Raw genomic sequence first — 17,203 nt, 5'->3', positions numbered from 1 at the left:
TGGCTTCCTCGGCACGACTGCAACCAGCAACAGGATCTTCTATCACTTCTGTGACACTTTTAGAACTTGAGCTTTCTTGTTGTTCTTGTTCTGCTGTCTCTTGTGGTTTAACAAACTGTTTGGGTTTTTTTATTAGGAACCTAAAATATTCATATTTTTTAGTTTCATATACAATTGCATTAAAATATACCGGGAGTCTAAGGAAATTGGTTCGCCATTATATTTTTTAAAGTTAAAAAAAAAAAGTCGGTGTAGGTAACATTTAAAGTTCTACCTACCTGTCCATTGCAAAATAACTATAATGGAGTGTCTTAGGAATTTATTGTATGTCCGTTCCTTGTTAAAATCTTATCACACGCACAACTCCTCTAATAGAAACGACTAAAGCTTACTAAGAAAAACGACCAACAAAATTTAACGAAAATTTATATCTGAATTATCATAAACATAACCTCTATAGTATAAAATAATCTTATCCTTGTCTTTCTCGCATGGTCTAAGGCAACGACCGTAAAGAGAAGGAACAAGGATAGAAAACAAAACGTAGCGCGTAGCCTTAGCGCGAAGATTCACGGTTCCGTTGCGTTTCAGCTTGCGGCGTCGCTTGCCTGTAGGCTGAGGGATTTACACTTTTAAAATTACTCGATTTTTTTATCAAACTATTTAAGTGTTTAGGCGAAAAATGAAAGAATTTTATGTGCTTAGCTTTAAAAATAGTAAAATGTAATAGATTTAGAGGGTAATGTAACAATGTAACTAATTAAGCTGAAATGTAACAGATTTATTATAAATGTAACAAACTTGCAACACTGGTACGATAGATGGTGCTACACCTGCATATTAAATTATTCATGGATTTTCTAATCGAAACTAATCAATGGTCTTCTTAAAAACATTTATTGCATTCAATAACAAGAAAAACAGTACTTAAAATACACTTAAAAATGTCCTTAAAGAACTAATAAAGGCACGATCGTGTTTGACTCCTTAACTTACTAAAAAACAGTCTTTAAAATACTTTTTTTTTTGATACATAATTATATAATACGTAAAACAGTATTGAGCATATTCAACGCGAGTTCAGCATTCGATAACCAGTTTCGTGTTTTCGGGGTCTTCGAGGTAATGGAACTTCTGTTCTTCAAACATTTGTTGCAAATGTTCGACGAACTTTCCGTGGTACTCTTCTACTTGTTCGCGTGTGGGGTTTTCGATTTTCGGCACATCCACTGGACTACCAACTGGAAAATTTAAATATTAAATGTCAACCAAATTTTAAAGGCATAGAACAGTGGTAGTAAATATACTATAGCTGACATTCCGAAACTCTTCCAGGAATATTCAAATAATATAATAATAATAATAAATCGTTTATTTGCCCAATTTATAATAAAATACTATATCTTAACTAGATACAAAGATAATAAATATTATATGCTTTAAAATTTAAAAAAAATCTTAACCATAATATAGGCAAACAGGAGGCTAAAAGTAATTTAAAAAAGATTCGTGTTTAACCCCCTCATTAAATAAGTTATAATTTCTTTTTTGTCTCTTTTGTTGCATCCAAAATAAATTACTAGGTATCCCCCAGCAAGTGCCAAACATCCAATAATCTTTAACATACCCAACACATACATATTTAATAAACGCGACGATCGCCAGATATACCCATTCTACCGCAATAAATATTTTTTGTATTTATGTTTAAATACGCTTGTTGATTCATTTTTAAAGTCCTCCGGAATCTGGTTGTAAATTAAATAAATATGACCGCTGATAATGAACATAGTGGTATGCAAAGGCGGAGAAATTAGACCTCTATGCCGGAGATTCAAAGAATGTACGTCAGTTCTATAGCGTATATATATTTTATTTAATAGATACGAGGGGCGATTTAAAGTTATTACTTGGTGAAATACAGTAGCAGCATGCAAATTTCTACGACGAATGCCGTAAATTAATCGCAAACATGACTTTTGCACTCGCTGAATTCGACCTTTGTCGATATAGAGTCTAATCATGGACCATATACGACGTCGGCAAAATTAAAATGACTCAAAACCAGAGCGTCGCATAAGGTAATTTTTTGAGATGTTGAAAGCAGGTGTCTATGCGGAGAAAGTTGTTTTAAATTAGAATAAGCAGATTGAATGCACTTACTTATATGCTGTTTATACCTCATATTGGTGTCAATGTGAAGTCCCAAATTGCGGAAACAAGTCGAATGCAAAAGCTTGTTTGAGGAAGCTTCCAAAGCCATACTCTGATGCAATACTTCGCGATTTTTGCCGAAAATCAAGAAGGCAGATTTAGACGAGTTTATTTCCAGATTGTGTTTTTCTGAAAAATCTATTAAGGTTTTTAGATCATCGTTTATTTACTGGGCAGCTATTTCTTTACTTTCAGGAAAAAAAGAAAAGTAGAGTTGCGTGTCATCAGCATTTAAATGAGCACTGCAATATTTTAAACAACTGGTGAGATTACTAGTATAAATACAAAATAAAACAGGTCCCAATATGGAACCTTGTGGAACTCCACATAACTAAAATGCCCTTATTCGTTTCATTTCTATCGGTTAAATAACTTTTAATAATATCAATTGCGTCAGAGTCAAACCCATTATAGCCTAAAATCGCGTAGAGTAATGTATGATTGATACGATCAAACGCTTTGCTGTAGTCGATAAGTACTAAAGCAGCGTCCTTACCCTGATCAGTAGCTTTAATAATATTATCTGTGATCTTTAAAAGTGCCGTGGTACAGCTATGACCCGATCTAAACCCTGACTGAAATGCCGGTAAAATATTATATTTATCTAGGTATTCCCTAATTTGGACATTTAATAAATTTTCCATGATTTTAGAAAGAACTGACAAAATACTAATAGGTCTTAAATCATTAAAATCGGAAATGTTTTGCTTTTTTAAAAGTGAAAATATTTTTGAGACCTTCCAGCCATCAGGAAAACATTTGTCTAATATACATGAGTTTACAATATTAGTTACAAAAGGTATAATTCGGTCCACACACAACAACAACATCTCTAGATTTATTTGATCCGCCCCGGTAGCAAGTGATTTAATTTCGAATAAATATTTATTCACAATATCAGTGGACACGGTATAAAAATTAAATTTTGATAATATTTGACGCCTTTGCTTATTTTGATACAAATTTAAAAGATCTGCATGCACTGAATTGTTCTGCGTTGAAGCCTGTATAAAATGATTATTTATAGAATTGGGGACATTCTATGACGGAAGTTTCTTTAGCCTTTGCCAAAAAATCTTTTTATCTTTAAAACCCATAGTTACTATATGTGCAAGGTATTGTTTTTTTTTCTTCACGTATTACAATGCTAGTTTGATTTTTAATTTGTTTGTAATAGTCCCAATACAAATCAGTTTTAGTCTTTTGATATTTTTTGTAGGCTTTGTTCTTCAAACTTATCATTTTTTTAATGGTATAAGTTAACCATAGAGGTTGTTGTTTTTTTATTTTGTGCTGGATTAGAGGTGCTAAAACATCGAACAAATTTATCAAAAAATTATTTAAAGCAGCGACTTTTTCGTTAACTGTTTCCAAATAAATAATGTGTTCAAATGGGGTGACCTGTAAAAATTCGTTAATTTTTTAAGCAACGTTTTTCTCTATCAATGTTTTTGAGGTTTCGTGACATAAATTTAAGGTTTTTGTTAGTTTTTTTGTTTATTATGTTGCAATACGTCAAGAAATGGTCAGAAATTTCTGAATCGCTAATTCCCGCCTCAAAGCTTGTTTCGTCATTTGGAATCAAAATTAAATCCAGAAGTGCAGATGATGTCCCTGTAACTCTTGTAGGTTCCATTATAACTTGTTGTAAATTTAAAGACTCTATACAATCATAAAAAGTTGATACATAATGATGTTCCATATTTAGAAGGTTTAAATTTATATCACCGCTACATATGAGTTCCAAAGGCTGAAAATCAGCCAACCTTTTTTCAAAAGTCTGTAGAAAATTATTGATATTACCTTTGGGAGGTCTATAGAGGACACCAACCATATAATTTTTATGAAAAAATGTAGTTGAAACCATAACTCTTCACAAGTTTCTTCACTAACAGAAACCATATTAGAAAATTGTAAGTTATTTTTTATATAAAAAGCCAACCCACTATATTTATAACTTACAAACAGTAAAACAGTTGCATACTATGTTTAATTGGTTTTATTATTCAGTTAAGTCTCTTAATGTCTTTTTAAATCATGGATAGCTCAAAGTTTCTACATTTTTAAGTATTTTATTATATATACGGAGTGTTACAGAATAAGATGCTGATCCTTAAGGGTCTTAATCCTTAGATGATTTTAAGAAGAAAAGTTTAAATAAAGCTAAACTTAACTAAATAAAGCTCCTAAACCTCTAAATACAAAAATTAATAAATAAAATCTTTAAACAAATAAAAACTTTTTTTTAAAGTTTAACCAGTGGCGTCCCGTAGAGGAACGCAGACTAAATATTTTAGAAAAATATTATGTATGACACTCCTTTTCCGTCAAATAAAGATTATTTTTATAATCCCCATTCACTTTAGAGGAAATTTGATTTCTTTTTTTCGTCCGACATGCGATTACCGCGGAAAAAAATTAAAATTAAATTTACTTATTTTATAAACATAGTAACATATTTTACCATTAAATTAAAAGAATAATACGTGAACAAAAATGAAAATAGTGTAGATTAGCTGCGTAGTCAGTAGCCATCACAACATTTTAACACTATGTAGTTTTTTTGACACTCTGTAGATCAAAAGTTAAGCAGTTTAGAACATAGCTTTATTTGAAGTTTTCTTCTTAAAATCACATAAGGATTAACATATTATTCTGTAACACCCTGTATAGCCGTTCCTTGGTAGTGAAAACAGAATTTTAAAATTCTCTATTATATTTGATATTAACTGCATGTGGGTCTCTACGAAATTTAATAAGTTCAGCTAAATATTCAGATTTTAAAGTTATGACTATTTTATACACGACGAAACCCGTATGCACTTGTTGACTTTCCAATTTAGCACAGTTACATTAATGTTTATATAAAGGTTATTAGTTTCTATTTTTTAAGTTATTAGTTTCTTTTATTTAAGATTTTTGCAAAATAAGATAGCTTGCGTTTTTTGTGGATGAACTAACAAGGACTAGGCTCTGCTCACTAAGATATGACCATTAAGCCATCACTGATTTTGCCTACATTTTTAATAATATCTGTAGTAGTGCAAGGCAAATAAATCTCATCATCAGCTTATATATGATATAAGCAGTCCTTTACAACACTTATGCTATGATCAGTAAAAAGTAAGAACAGCAGTGGTCCAAGAATGGATCTTGACTCCTTTTTGTCAAATAATAAAAAATTAATGTTATACTCTATTTTGCAACTACGAGATTTATGCTAATAGAATCGAAAGCTTTTGACATGTCAATTAATTGAATTAATATAGCAGGGCAGCAACTGTCTTTATCGAGAACTTCGTAATGTTATTTGTAATTCTTTGTAGTGCAACTAGTAAAACTGTAGCCTTCTCTAGTTCGAAACTAGACTGGAAGTAAGCAAGATATTATTATAATGTCAAGATTTTCAACAATTTGACCTTTTACCATTTTTTTCAAGAATCTTTGAAACCGTGGGTAAAATTTATTTAGGTCATTTGGATCTATGTCAAAATTAGCAGGAATCGAGTTATTGCGAAAATCGTTAATAATGGCCCAACTTTCTTTTAGCTTGTTTTTAGTTGTAGAAATTCTATTGCTATAGTACATATTTGTATCGTTTTTAATAATAAGTTTTCTGTAAACACTGCGCTATTTATTACAATAGAAAAGAACGCTATAATATCTATAAAAAAAAAAATTGTTCAGAGAACCCAAGGTTAGTTGCTGATTATTCTTCAACTTTCTTTTAATTCGACGCATAGGAAAAGCCTTATTAAACAAATCATACTACAACGATAACGATGATAACGTACGAAAACACACTATAGAAGCTACTAAATAAATCCTAAATATTCAAAAAGTTTTTCGGAACATTTATAGAACATTTAAATATTTGACCATTCATAGAATATTTCTTCGTGAACATTCGGTGCATGTTTCGAAGAAAATTAAAGTTTAATTAAAAAGTTTTCGGGTGGGTTATCTGGGAAAAGGATGAACACCTTAAACTTCAAATAACTTACCAACTACATGAATGGGTTTTCTTCTAGGCACCATGCCGAACGTATATTGGAAAAATCCACGTCCCACAGGCACCACCGGAGCGATACCGATCCACTTTCTAATGAATTCCTGGATTTTCTTTAACGTTTCCCCCTCAACTTGATCGAAAGTGTCAGTTTCCCCAAAAGACAACACCGGAACGAGAGGGGTGCCATTTTTCAACGCCAACTTAATAAAGCCCTTCCTCTGTAACAAAACGTTTATACATTATGCATAACCAACTCGGCAAAACCTTACTCGGTTCAGAATGATCCGGTACTGTCCGGGTTTACAATAGTAACTCTCCTGAGCCCCGCCGGGCATCAGAACACACACGTGGCCCCCTTCAGGGCGTTCGAGCACGTGCTGAATCGATCTCGCTTCCGCCGAAATGCCCCCCAAAGCCAACCCCATTTCCCGGAAAAACGGCATCACGTAGTGTTGCGAGAGCGTAACCACGTGCGCGGTATGATGCGGGAAATACGTCTTAAATTCCCCATAGTTATTGCCTAAAACCATACATTTTTATTTAGGGTATGAAGAGATAATGTTATTTCACTTACCGAAGCTGCAAACCACCCCTAAGGATAACAGTCCGTGCGGAAATACGCAAAACAAGTAGTTTTTCTTGGGGTCGAGTTCGACCCACGGCACGCGTTCCAAGGTTACCGGAAAATAGTCTTTCATGTATTTCCACCATCTAAAATGACGTATTGCATCAAAGATACGTAATAAATAAGTTCAATTAATATCGAGCAGTCATATGAAGAAGTAGTGTTTTGGTTCATCGGTTCTGCTGATATTAATGTCCGTTTTGTTTTGACTCCGTTCCTGTTTTACTGAACTTGAAATTTAGTGAACTTTGACCAAAGTTTATATATTATAAGTTGCTTTGACCTTAAGACGTATTTTTAAAACCAAAATACTACTTTATTTGTATCAACTATTTATATCCAGGCATCATCCTTATCAAACCATCGCCATGTTAAGGACTATTTAATACCTCAACATCGTTCAACAAATTTTCAAAAATTGTTCAATTTTATGGCAAGAAAAATATGGCACCATATTTCCAACGAAGCAAAATCTTTATAGGAAATTCTCAGAATATATTAAACATTTTTTTTATATATTTTCGTATTGATTAATTATTTAAACGTTGCTTAATTTAAAAAATTGAGTGGCTGGACGATGCGCCGTATTACAGTTTGTGTATGTCAATTTAAGATAATAATTAATGTTATACTTTTGAGGCTTGAATATTAATTTTGGCTGCTCTATATAGCTATGTAGCTTCTATAGAGTTATGAATCGGTTCTATTATAATCGCGCAGTTGTCCTTTATCTGTATAAAATATTCGCAATTATGTATAATTGCTTAATTTGCAAGCATGTATCAGCAATTCCCGAAAGGCCATCTCACCATTACCCATTTAGGAATGGGAGCATGATCTTTATCTTTCAACCCCACGGCCAGAGTTTAAAGCTCCATACTATATTATATAATGCAAAAAAAATGCCACCTGAAATGTCATCTTTTCCTACCTTTTGCAAGGGAATTAACATCTTACTTGCTGGAGAGAACATTACATGCAGTAAACCATTGTTTTATCAAATAATTTTAGAATATTATAAATATTTATTTATTTCAACTTTTTAAGTTTATAACTTTCTTCCTTTTTTTTAAATTTTTTTATTAAGACTACGTACTATACTATTTTGTGTCAACCTATAATTTTTATTTTATTGTACAAAGAGTTATAGTATGTATAGTATATTTTGTTTTCTGTATTGTGATCTTTTGTTTTTTCTATGTTTTTTATTATCTTATTAGGTTTGTTTACAAAATTTATATAATTTTTTTGCCAATAAACCAGATTATCATTATAAAACGAAAATTGAGAAAAAATTTTTTGGCCCATGAGGGGATCGAACCCGCGACCTTCGCGTTATTAGCACGACGCTCTAACCAACTGAGCTAATGGGCCTGATAACAAAACATTTTCAGTTGGCAGTGATTTAATTATTTTACTACAGGAGCGTATTAGTAAGAATTTATTTAATATACTCACCTCCAGTTTCTGACCCATTGGATTTGTCTGCCGCCCCTTTCGGAAACGTTCACATCCCATAAAAGGATCCACAAAAGGTACAGCGAGGTGATCCACCAAAAACGTGTGAAAAGTATTAAATATATCGATAAAAAGAGGCAAATAAATCCGCCAAATATTAGCCAGACGAACCCGACTCCCGCGGCTAAGGTCTGGAGACGTCTCTCCATGGGGACGGAAAGGGGGGCGAATTGGATACCGGCAAGTTCCATTTTTTTTTGCAGATTCTTACCTGAAACAACCGTATTACGATTCGTTTTATATTATAGGCACCCAGCAATTTTATCGAATTATATGTAATTATTATTTGAAATAGCCGTATAGAAAAACTTAATGGCTTATTTCCTTTGTGATATCAAAAAACAAATATAATGATGAAATATAAATTATTGAAACGTTTATACTCATCATCGTTTGTAATAATCAATCAAGAAATATTTATTATTTTAAGTTTAAAGTTCAGTTTAATGAAATAAGTTAATTACTCCCAGTCCTTATAACTTCTGATTTATACTATGGGTATGTACCGTTATCAACTGTCAGTACTGAATTTACTGGACGTCGTTCCGATATTTATTTCAGTTTACTGATTCAGTACTGAATGACGTCATAAATGCGTCAATGACGTCATTAATCTTTACTCGATTAACTGAGGATAAAAGCTACTGTAGGTACAGTAAAATAGTGAGCGAATGTCAAAGCTGTCAGAAGTGTTGTTGATGTTGATTTCTTGAATCTTCTTGTTTACGTTGTGGGAATTATTTTCCAAGTTCAAAACATAAATTGTTCAAAATAAAAGCTATGGCTATGAACCTCAATAATGTAGCAGCCATGATAGTGGCAAACACCGTTTCCGTTTTATTATTAACTGATGATGAGGAAGATGAACTGGACCAAGAAGATTTTTATATTGCCCAATTACAGGCTTAAGGACAGGCCCGTATTCGCGTTCCAAATTATTTGGAAAACGTAATAAACCTATATTCCGAAGAGGAATTTAGGATGCATTTCATGTACCTAGGTACAAATTCAAAAGATAATATAGTATATTAAAAGTATATTGTACATTACTAGTGAAGAAAGTGATATTTTTCACTCAACTGTTGATGTTTTTGAAATTCACACGAGTGTCTGAAATTTACTTTTTTCATGAGTAATGTAGGTATACACAAATTTTCCTAAGAGCACAAATTTGCGCTCTTTAGCCCTTTAAATTTTTTAGAAAACTCGTAATTGTGCACATACTGCACTGCAGAAAGTAAAAGGCACAAAAGTACATGTGTATTTTACTTTCTCACAGGAAATATGTTTGTTCGAAAGTTTTATAGGTTAGGTTTTATAGGTTATATTGTGGTTGTGAAAACAGTGCTGAAAACTGTTCCTTTTTTGCAAACAGCACGCTGTATAAAATCGGAACGACAAATTACAGTAAAATCAGCACAGTACAATCCTGTACTGACAGTTGAAAACGGTACATACCCTATATCTGGCTATGGCATAATGAATTTCAACATGGCCGAGGGACGCCATCTTGAAAAACATTTAAATTTAGTGATTCTTGCGAAAGCCCTATGGATTAATTAATTATAATTAGTAGGACATTAGTCATGGAAATTGACTCCATTTTATATAATTGATTTGCATTTTAAAGTTTTCAGTTGGCTTTTAAAACTGTTTTGCCTTCCATTGCCAATGTCAATGAAATGTCACAATTGACAGCTGTCAAATGTTTATTATATCACCATTTCAACATGCGCATGACTAACCTGGACGATAACACGCGATTTTATACAAACTTCATGTAAATTAATACCGATAAAAGGTTTTAAAATCCCTAGAATCAAATTTTGACTGAAAACGTTTTTAAAAACGACAAAACAGCTAAAACGTACTCAACAATAAAAAATTTACTTACTCCGGTTCTGCTGCTAAACTGTCACATACAAATCACGTAGAGCAGGTCTTTTACCTTCTGTGGATTTGTTCACGATCAAATAAATGCAGTGATTTCTCAATAAACTTCGACTCTATTGCTGAGATTTCACTTTTCCCAATTAAAACGCCTACGGAAATACTAGTAAAACCATCAAATGTCACTTATTCAACCGGTTTTCTTATAGTTTTGGCACCCAGAACACGTTGAAAACCGGGCTCATTTGTACCGATGATAACTAACTACACGGTTCACACGGGGGGGAAGACACGCGACGAATATTTTGAAGTATGTTTATTTGTTATGGTTCACCGCCATGTTGGCTCATTATCGATTCCAACACTGATGCCAGATAGACCGGAATATTTTAATAAATAAATAAACCGAATTTAATGAGAGATACGGGTGATAACCCATTAATATTATTTTAAATAATTCTATTTAGCCGCGAGTGTGCGCAGTATGTCGTGGCTCCTATAAACCACATGAACAGGTCGATCACCTACATGTTTGGTTACGAGGGTTAATCAAGAAGTAGCACATCTTTTTTTTGGGAATTAATAAATTCATATTTTTCTTTATTTTGGAAGCGGCTTATATTGTTTTCACGTAAAGGTGGCTCTTATTCAGTTTTCTGGTAGCATGATTATAGTCGAAAAGCTCAGTATATAACTATATAGAGATGTTGAATAAGTAACTATTCTTCGTCAATTTTTGTAGTAACGATTATCGATTTAAAAATTAAATAATTACTTTGACTACTTCGGTTATAGTAATCACTAATTAGTATCAGCCCATAATGCAAATATACTAATTATGTATATCTACTATATTATAATATGAATCACTTACTTACAAAGTTTACACGTGACATTAATGCGAATTAGCGGCTAATGCGAATTAGAGTAAAAACGCTTTGGCAGCTGTTTTTTATTGCCACCCTACATAATTTATTGATAAATTACTTAGGTTGAGAAGATTAAGTAAAAATATATCTAATGAATGAATGAAGAAGGCACAGCACAACAAAATTAAAGTGAACATTTTTCCTCCCTCTCAAAGGTTTTCAAATTTTTGTTAGTTGTGAATTTGAATGTTCCTTTGTATACACGTTATAATGCGCGTTACAGCGAGATAATTATCGACATATTGTGTGTAAACATGGTAAATGAACAAGAAAATTAAATTTGACAGATTTCGATAAAATTGCATCTGCTTATTGCGAAAACAAATCCATGCAAAAGCAGAAGCAATTTTAAAATGTCGTTCGCTTATATGATACCCTCATTTTTCTCAAGTTGAGAAGAAATTACGTATGTGAAGTAACAACATCGGTGCCATCTTACAGGACATTTAGTCGTTAGCCAAATATCGGAAAAGAGAAACCGGTTATAAAGTAAAAATTTATAGTTTTATTTTTTTAAGTAAGTAATTTTTATTTTATTTGGTCAGTAATATTATACTAAATAAATATTCTTAAATCAATAAAACAATGTAGTTTTTTATTATCGATTCTCTATATAATAACACCAAAACAACAGTAAGTTATACCCAAATATTAATGAAAACAACACAGTAATCAAAATAACGAATATTCCAAATGATTACTTATAATAGCTGAGTAACGAATAATCAAACTTAACGGAAATCAAAATCTCTAATAAGTAAAGCCTAAGTTTCAACGAGTGTGTCTCAATTTCGTCAAGTATACCTGACAGTGACAGTTCCAAATTACAAAATGGCCGACAGATGACATTTTAAAACAATATTACCTATTGTGTTATTATTATCAAAGTTGACATCAAACGACCAATTAAACGAGAATATTAAAAATTCTTATAATATTTACAGGAGGTTGCTGGATTTGAAAAAAATATTATATGACTTTAGAGACAATATTATTATAAGTGATAATGACATACCCATTAAATCAAAGTAGGCTTACCGTGTAACGTCATTGGGTTAAATCCCGGTATAACCTTGCAAAATTTGCTAATAAATACATAAAAACAAACGAACCCCAGTAAATAAAACACATTTATTAACTTTCTATTACATATTTTTAAAGATCATTATTCAAAATAAATCTGTTTCCCTCCGAGTGCTTACCGCTATATCTATAACGACATTTCCCATAAGCACCTAAAAAAACAAAAAAAAATCAACATCGAAACTCAACCCTTCGCCTCGTTTCTTACCCTTATAATCCTCAGGACTCCTTAGGGCTTTTGGCAGAGGTGTATACTTAAGACTACCACTAACGTTAAACTGGTTTACGTTAACGTTAACCTCCACGTTGCCAGAGGGCGTAACCACGTTCATGTATTTGCCTCGACTTCTGGCCTCCGTACGTTCGTGGCTCGTCACGCGGGTCGAGTCAAGGAATTTTAGGTTAGGAAGGTGATGTAACACGAAGTATCTAAGAAATAATTTTTTTTTATGTAAAGGTTAAGTTTGAATATCCCGCCCTCGGCAGCGATGCTTTTAGAGTTGTCACTTGTCATTGTCAGATTAAAGTCACGTGTCAAAAGTTGCCAACCATGCTATTTTTAAAGTGCAAAATTATTTATAGGGTTAGAAAACAGAATATAATTATTAAAGAAGTACATATAATTATACCAATAATGCATGCCAAATGCATTGTCTTGCATGCGGCTCTAGATGGATTGTCACTTGTCACTGTCAGATTGAAGTCACTTGGTTTGTAGGATCTTTTGGAAAAAAATTACATTAAAATAGTCAAACCTGTATCTCTGATAGTCCTCATCATCGTTTTCCGTACTGGACAGCTGGTTGGGACACGCTTGATTACCTAAAAGACTTAAATAGCTCAACTGCGGCAGTTTTTCTTTGATTTGCAACAGGAGACCCTCTAAATTACTAATCTGAAAACAAAAAATTACATGGCATGGCAACGCAGCCTAAAGGGTGGATTTCACGTATATTAAGGCAGAGTCTCACTTTACGAATTACCTTATTTTTATTCATAGACATGGTGTGTAAGTTCTCCAGATGGGGTAAAACCAAATTGTCTCCCAGCTGGTTATTATCCAAAACAAGTTCCTTAAGGCCCGTATAGTGTTCTAGGCCTCTTAAAGTCACCAATTCATTGTAGCTGAGATCCAAGCTGTGCACCTTTGGGGCGTAAAGTTTCGTTAGGGCTTCTGGGATTTTTGTGCAACTTTGTCCACAATAACATAACTGAAAAAGAAAACTGTACTAACGAAAGGATTTTCCTAAGAAAAATTAATTATAAGGCTGGTTCTAGTACCTTTTCAAACATTTTCTCGCCATCAGCACTAAATCGGATCTCCCTAAGCAACTGTGAGATTTGCGACTTATTTTTACCAGAAGGTTTAGTTTCTAAGATCATGGAATAAAAAAAAACTTTTGCCTTAAGGGGAGCATCTTTCTTATAGCAGCTGTTCATGGCATTTTTATGTGCAGTTACATAACAAATTAATTATTCACATTAGTTCTGGATTGGGGAAACCTTATATAAAGCAGAAATATATCAGGTCAGTTTAATCTTAGCTGAATAAACATCTGGATCCGCATTGACAAGAATGACAGGCGGCCATCTTGGTTTTACATTAAATCAATGCTTGGGATTTGAAGCTTTTCCCCAGAAGTTGTACGTAATAAATTCACAAATGTTTACTTACCCTACTTTCCACAAAGGACACAGTGCTCGGCAACATCTCTACGTCCATTTTTCACGATGAAAATTATATAAGACTGTCCTAAGAGCACCCATAAGAGCAAATCAATGTTATTATTTGTTCTGTAAGGTTTCCTTTTACATTCCTCTTCTAGACACTATCAGTTTTCTTTCGCTTTCTATGGGTAAGCCCGGCCAGGGAATTTTGAAAGATTTAAATTGTATTTAACTAAGGTAATATGGCTTTAATGTGCTTATTTAGTAGAAGAAAATTATAAAGTTTTTACCGCACAGTCCCAAGTGTTGACTGAGCAAATATTTTGCCTGATAAGCGAATTGTTATCTGAGTAGTCCGGCCGATAACGTCACGTATTAGGCCCATCTTGTTTACCATAAACCAGATATTTGATAATAGAAATATTGTGTTTATTTATAGATTTATCTTCGCCAATTCAGTTTTTCAGTTTATTTATCCTTAAACAGCATACTTTATTTATAACAAGAAATCGTTTACTGGCATAACATTGCACAATTTAAATAAATATCGATGTGACAATGACATCCCTAATACCGCTCGGCCTTTGTCACAATTGCAGTGACAATGACAGATGACAGTTAAGTAAATTCCCACTGAAGTGATAAATATAAACAAAAATAATTCATAAATTCATTTGATCGAGAGCTTTTGTGCAAAATTAACGAAAGTGTGCCAGTATCAATGATAAACGACATGTCTCCATAACACCGCGATTAATGACCTAAATTAAATAGAAGAAAATGGAAAGTACCTCTATGTATAACATAGAGCTAGATTGGCAGGACAGCCATAATTCAGAGTGGGCTGTCATAGATCCAGATAGTATCGTTAACCAGGACACTGTCCCTTCAATATATAACTTGTTGATTCAAGCTAAGGAGGTTAGGGTCATACCAACCAGTCCTCCCAGTCTTAATGATGTCCAAACCTTGCCAAGCTTTCAATATGAGGCTCCAACAGGTGCCGAGCTTAACACTTTCTTGAATACTTTACTAACAAATCAGGTAAGAGTCTTTAAGATTAAATCAGATAAAGATGTTAAAATAAGTTAACCATTAATCTTATATTCATTGCTGTTAAATCATGTTTTATCATTTGCAGCTTCAACTTGCAAAGGAAGTATGCATGTCCACCCAGTTCTCAGTTCTTTTAAAGAAACGCATGATTATTTTAAAGCGATTTTACCATGCCATAATATATATAGTAAAACAACATGACAAGGAGAGAACCGAGAGTCAAGGGGCTGCCAGTAAAAATGCTTTGGTTCCAAATAAATCTTCAAGAGACTATTTACTTACAGGTAATTGTAAAATTTCTAAGTTATTTGGGTGCATTAAAGTGAGAAATATAGCTTATAACCCTAACAATAATATCAAATATTTACTTTAATTTCATGTCTTTAAAAAAAGCAATTTTTAAGGTAACCAAGCTCTACTAGAAATGGGAGTCAGAACAGGCCTTAGTCTCTTGTTCTCCCTACTGCAGCAAAACTGGCAGGTGAGCGAAATTTTAGGGATTCCTTCCCTATGCAATTCTGTTCTTGAAACAACCATGGACTTAATAAAAGAATTACCAGCGTTATGCTTGTCAAATGATGCCCAATTGAGCAGTTTGGGAATCACCAGCTTGGAACAGGTGAGAATGCTTGCAATATACACCAGTAAAACATGTTCTAAAAATTACTTGCTATCAAAAAGTAAACATTTTCTTGACTTTATACAAACATGATTGAGGAAAATTCATTTAAATTATAAATTGGCTTTTTGCAAAGCAAATCTGCTAGTTTCACTTCAAAAGACATTGGGTTTTCAGTTCTTCAGAGTTCAGTAAGTTGTTAGGTGATTACATATTTTTATTGGCATAATATAGGATCTCTTCTTAATGGCAGTTAAATAAGCAGCAGGTATATTTATATTAATATTACTTCTGAGTGGATAGTTGTGATGCATATCCTTGACTAGCCCAAAATAATGTAAATTTTCTTGAATGTAAAGAGAACTGCAGAATATAAATAGCTGTAAGGATCTTTAGATTGGGAAATAGTTCACAACAGGATTCCCTTGAACCTTTAAAAAGCATTGTTTTTATGATTTTTTTGCTGCAATTAGCACTTCATTCATTCTTGTGCAAAACCCCAGAATACTATGGAATAATTTAACAATGAATAAATAGCATAATAAGACATAACAATTTTTTTGTCAACAACAGTTCTCGGTTTCCAAATAACCAAGTTATGTAGTAGCAAGCTTACCAAGAATATGTTCACAATTAATTAACAAAGATCAAGGAATTTTATCAACATCACTTGAGAGTTTGCATGAGGTTTGCATGGACTTTAAGTTCAGTATCTGGTTGAAGAAACATTGAGTTATTTAGTTTACCTTAAGCTTTTTCCATTAGAATGGATGACAGAAATTGACTGATTAGTGTTTACATTTTTCCGCTGCAACACTTTAATCATTAATATTATTATTCTTTGTATTTTTAGAAGAAGTTGGATATGACTGTTGTCTAAAAGGACTCAATTCAATATTATAAAATTGATAGTAGGCACTACTCCTGCTATTAATAATTAACTCTATGTTCCTTTAATTTTAGTTTATAGTTTTCCCACATTTGTTCACTATTTAATTTTTGGTAACACATAAAAAGAAAATGCAGATTTTCGTCTTGTTTACAATCTCATTACTAAACCAATCTGACTTGCGATTCAACTCAGATTCATGGAAAGAATTAGTGGAAAAGAAAGAGCAATATATTTTATAATTTTGTCAAAAAATAAAGTATACTTTCCTCATTGAACAAAAAGAGATTCTTAACATTTAATATATTGTCCTCCTTTCTACTGCATGTTTTTTATTACTAATGACTTGAGTAGTAAAATAGCATATTGCATACAATGGCCAGATGAGTTGCTCTTTATAGTTAAAGCCTTTATTTTGTCACTATCAAATGAAGTAAAAATATTGTCTATAATTCTGGAATAATCCTTTATACATGATTTGAGACCAACAGAGATCACACCTGGTACATGAAATAATTTTGAAAATATGTGTAGAATTATGAAAAAACAATTCTACTTAAAAAAGGCTATACTTTGTTTTAATGCCCCTCAGGATACCCTGAGAAACTGTATTTCGGCACTTTTTGATAAGATAAGGCCGCGTTATCAAATTATTGAGGAGTTTTGCAACTTTACACAAAGTATGTATTTTTAACTACAT

General features: G+C 32.7%; 3 protein-coding genes and 1 non-coding gene across 8 annotated transcripts in view; 1 reads left to right on the top strand and 3 right to left on the bottom strand.

Annotated features, from left to right (window-relative positions):
* Positions 1–881: 881 nt before the first annotated feature.
* On the bottom strand, positions 882–10,675 carry LOC126736575 (2-acylglycerol O-acyltransferase 1-like). Of its 2 annotated transcripts, none has more exons than XM_050440973.1 (6): positions 10,241–10,675; positions 8,310–8,580; positions 6,801–6,937; positions 6,496–6,746; positions 6,219–6,444; positions 882–1,241 (listed from the first exon to the last, which is right to left on the bottom strand). In XM_050440973.1, the coding sequence occupies exons 2-6, from the start codon at positions 8,558–8,560 to the stop codon at positions 1,081–1,083; spliced, it is 1,026 nt and encodes a 341-aa protein (XP_050296930.1). In that variant the 5' UTR covers positions 8,561–8,580; positions 10,241–10,675; the 3' UTR covers positions 882–1,080. The 2 variants fall into 2 exon arrangements, with proteins under 2 accessions (XP_050296930.1, XP_050296929.1); XM_050440972.1 differs by having other exon boundaries at positions 10,264–10,672.
* Trnai-aau (transfer RNA isoleucine (anticodon AAU)) lies at positions 8,152–8,225 on the bottom strand. The gene has a single exon. It is a non-coding gene; the product is annotated as a tRNA-Ile (tRNA).
* A 1,625-nt stretch (positions 10,676–12,300) lies between the features above and the next one.
* On the bottom strand, positions 12,301–14,250 carry LOC126735864 (leucine-rich melanocyte differentiation-associated protein-like). 2 transcript variants are annotated; one of them, XM_050439956.1, is made up of 5 exons: positions 13,947–14,250; positions 13,255–13,482; positions 13,027–13,166; positions 12,480–12,700; positions 12,301–12,423 (listed from the first exon to the last, which is right to left on the bottom strand). In XM_050439956.1, the coding sequence occupies exons 1-5, from the start codon at positions 13,992–13,994 to the stop codon at positions 12,344–12,346; spliced, it is 717 nt and encodes a 238-aa protein (XP_050295913.1). In that variant the 5' UTR covers positions 13,995–14,250; the 3' UTR covers positions 12,301–12,343. The 2 variants fall into 2 exon arrangements, with proteins under 2 accessions (XP_050295913.1, XP_050295911.1); XM_050439954.1 differs by lacking the exon at positions 13,947–14,250 and adding an exon at positions 13,553–13,866.
* Positions 14,251–14,560: 310 nt separating this feature from the next.
* Positions 14,561–17,203, top strand: part of LOC126735863 (probable E3 ubiquitin-protein ligase HERC1) — a 111,986-nt gene continuing 109,343 nt past the window's right edge. For all 3 annotated transcript variants that reach the window (XM_050439953.1, XM_050439952.1, XM_050439951.1), the window contains exons 1-3: positions 14,561–14,983; positions 15,081–15,279; positions 15,400–15,614. In XM_050439953.1, coding sequence (XP_050295910.1) covers positions 14,720–14,983; positions 15,081–15,279; positions 15,400–15,614 — 678 coding nt within the window. In that variant the 5' untranslated portion in view covers positions 14,561–14,719. The remainder of the gene's footprint in view (positions 14,984–15,080; positions 15,280–15,399; positions 15,615–17,203) is intronic.

Source organism: Anthonomus grandis, chromosome 5 (genome assembly GCF_022605725.1).
Source record: "Anthonomus grandis grandis chromosome 5, icAntGran1.3, whole genome shotgun sequence".
Classification (NCBI taxonomy): domain Eukaryota; kingdom Metazoa; phylum Arthropoda; class Insecta; order Coleoptera; family Curculionidae; genus Anthonomus; species Anthonomus grandis.
Note: the sequence above shows the minus strand (reverse complement) of the source record. Positions and strands in the feature narration are given on the sequence as shown.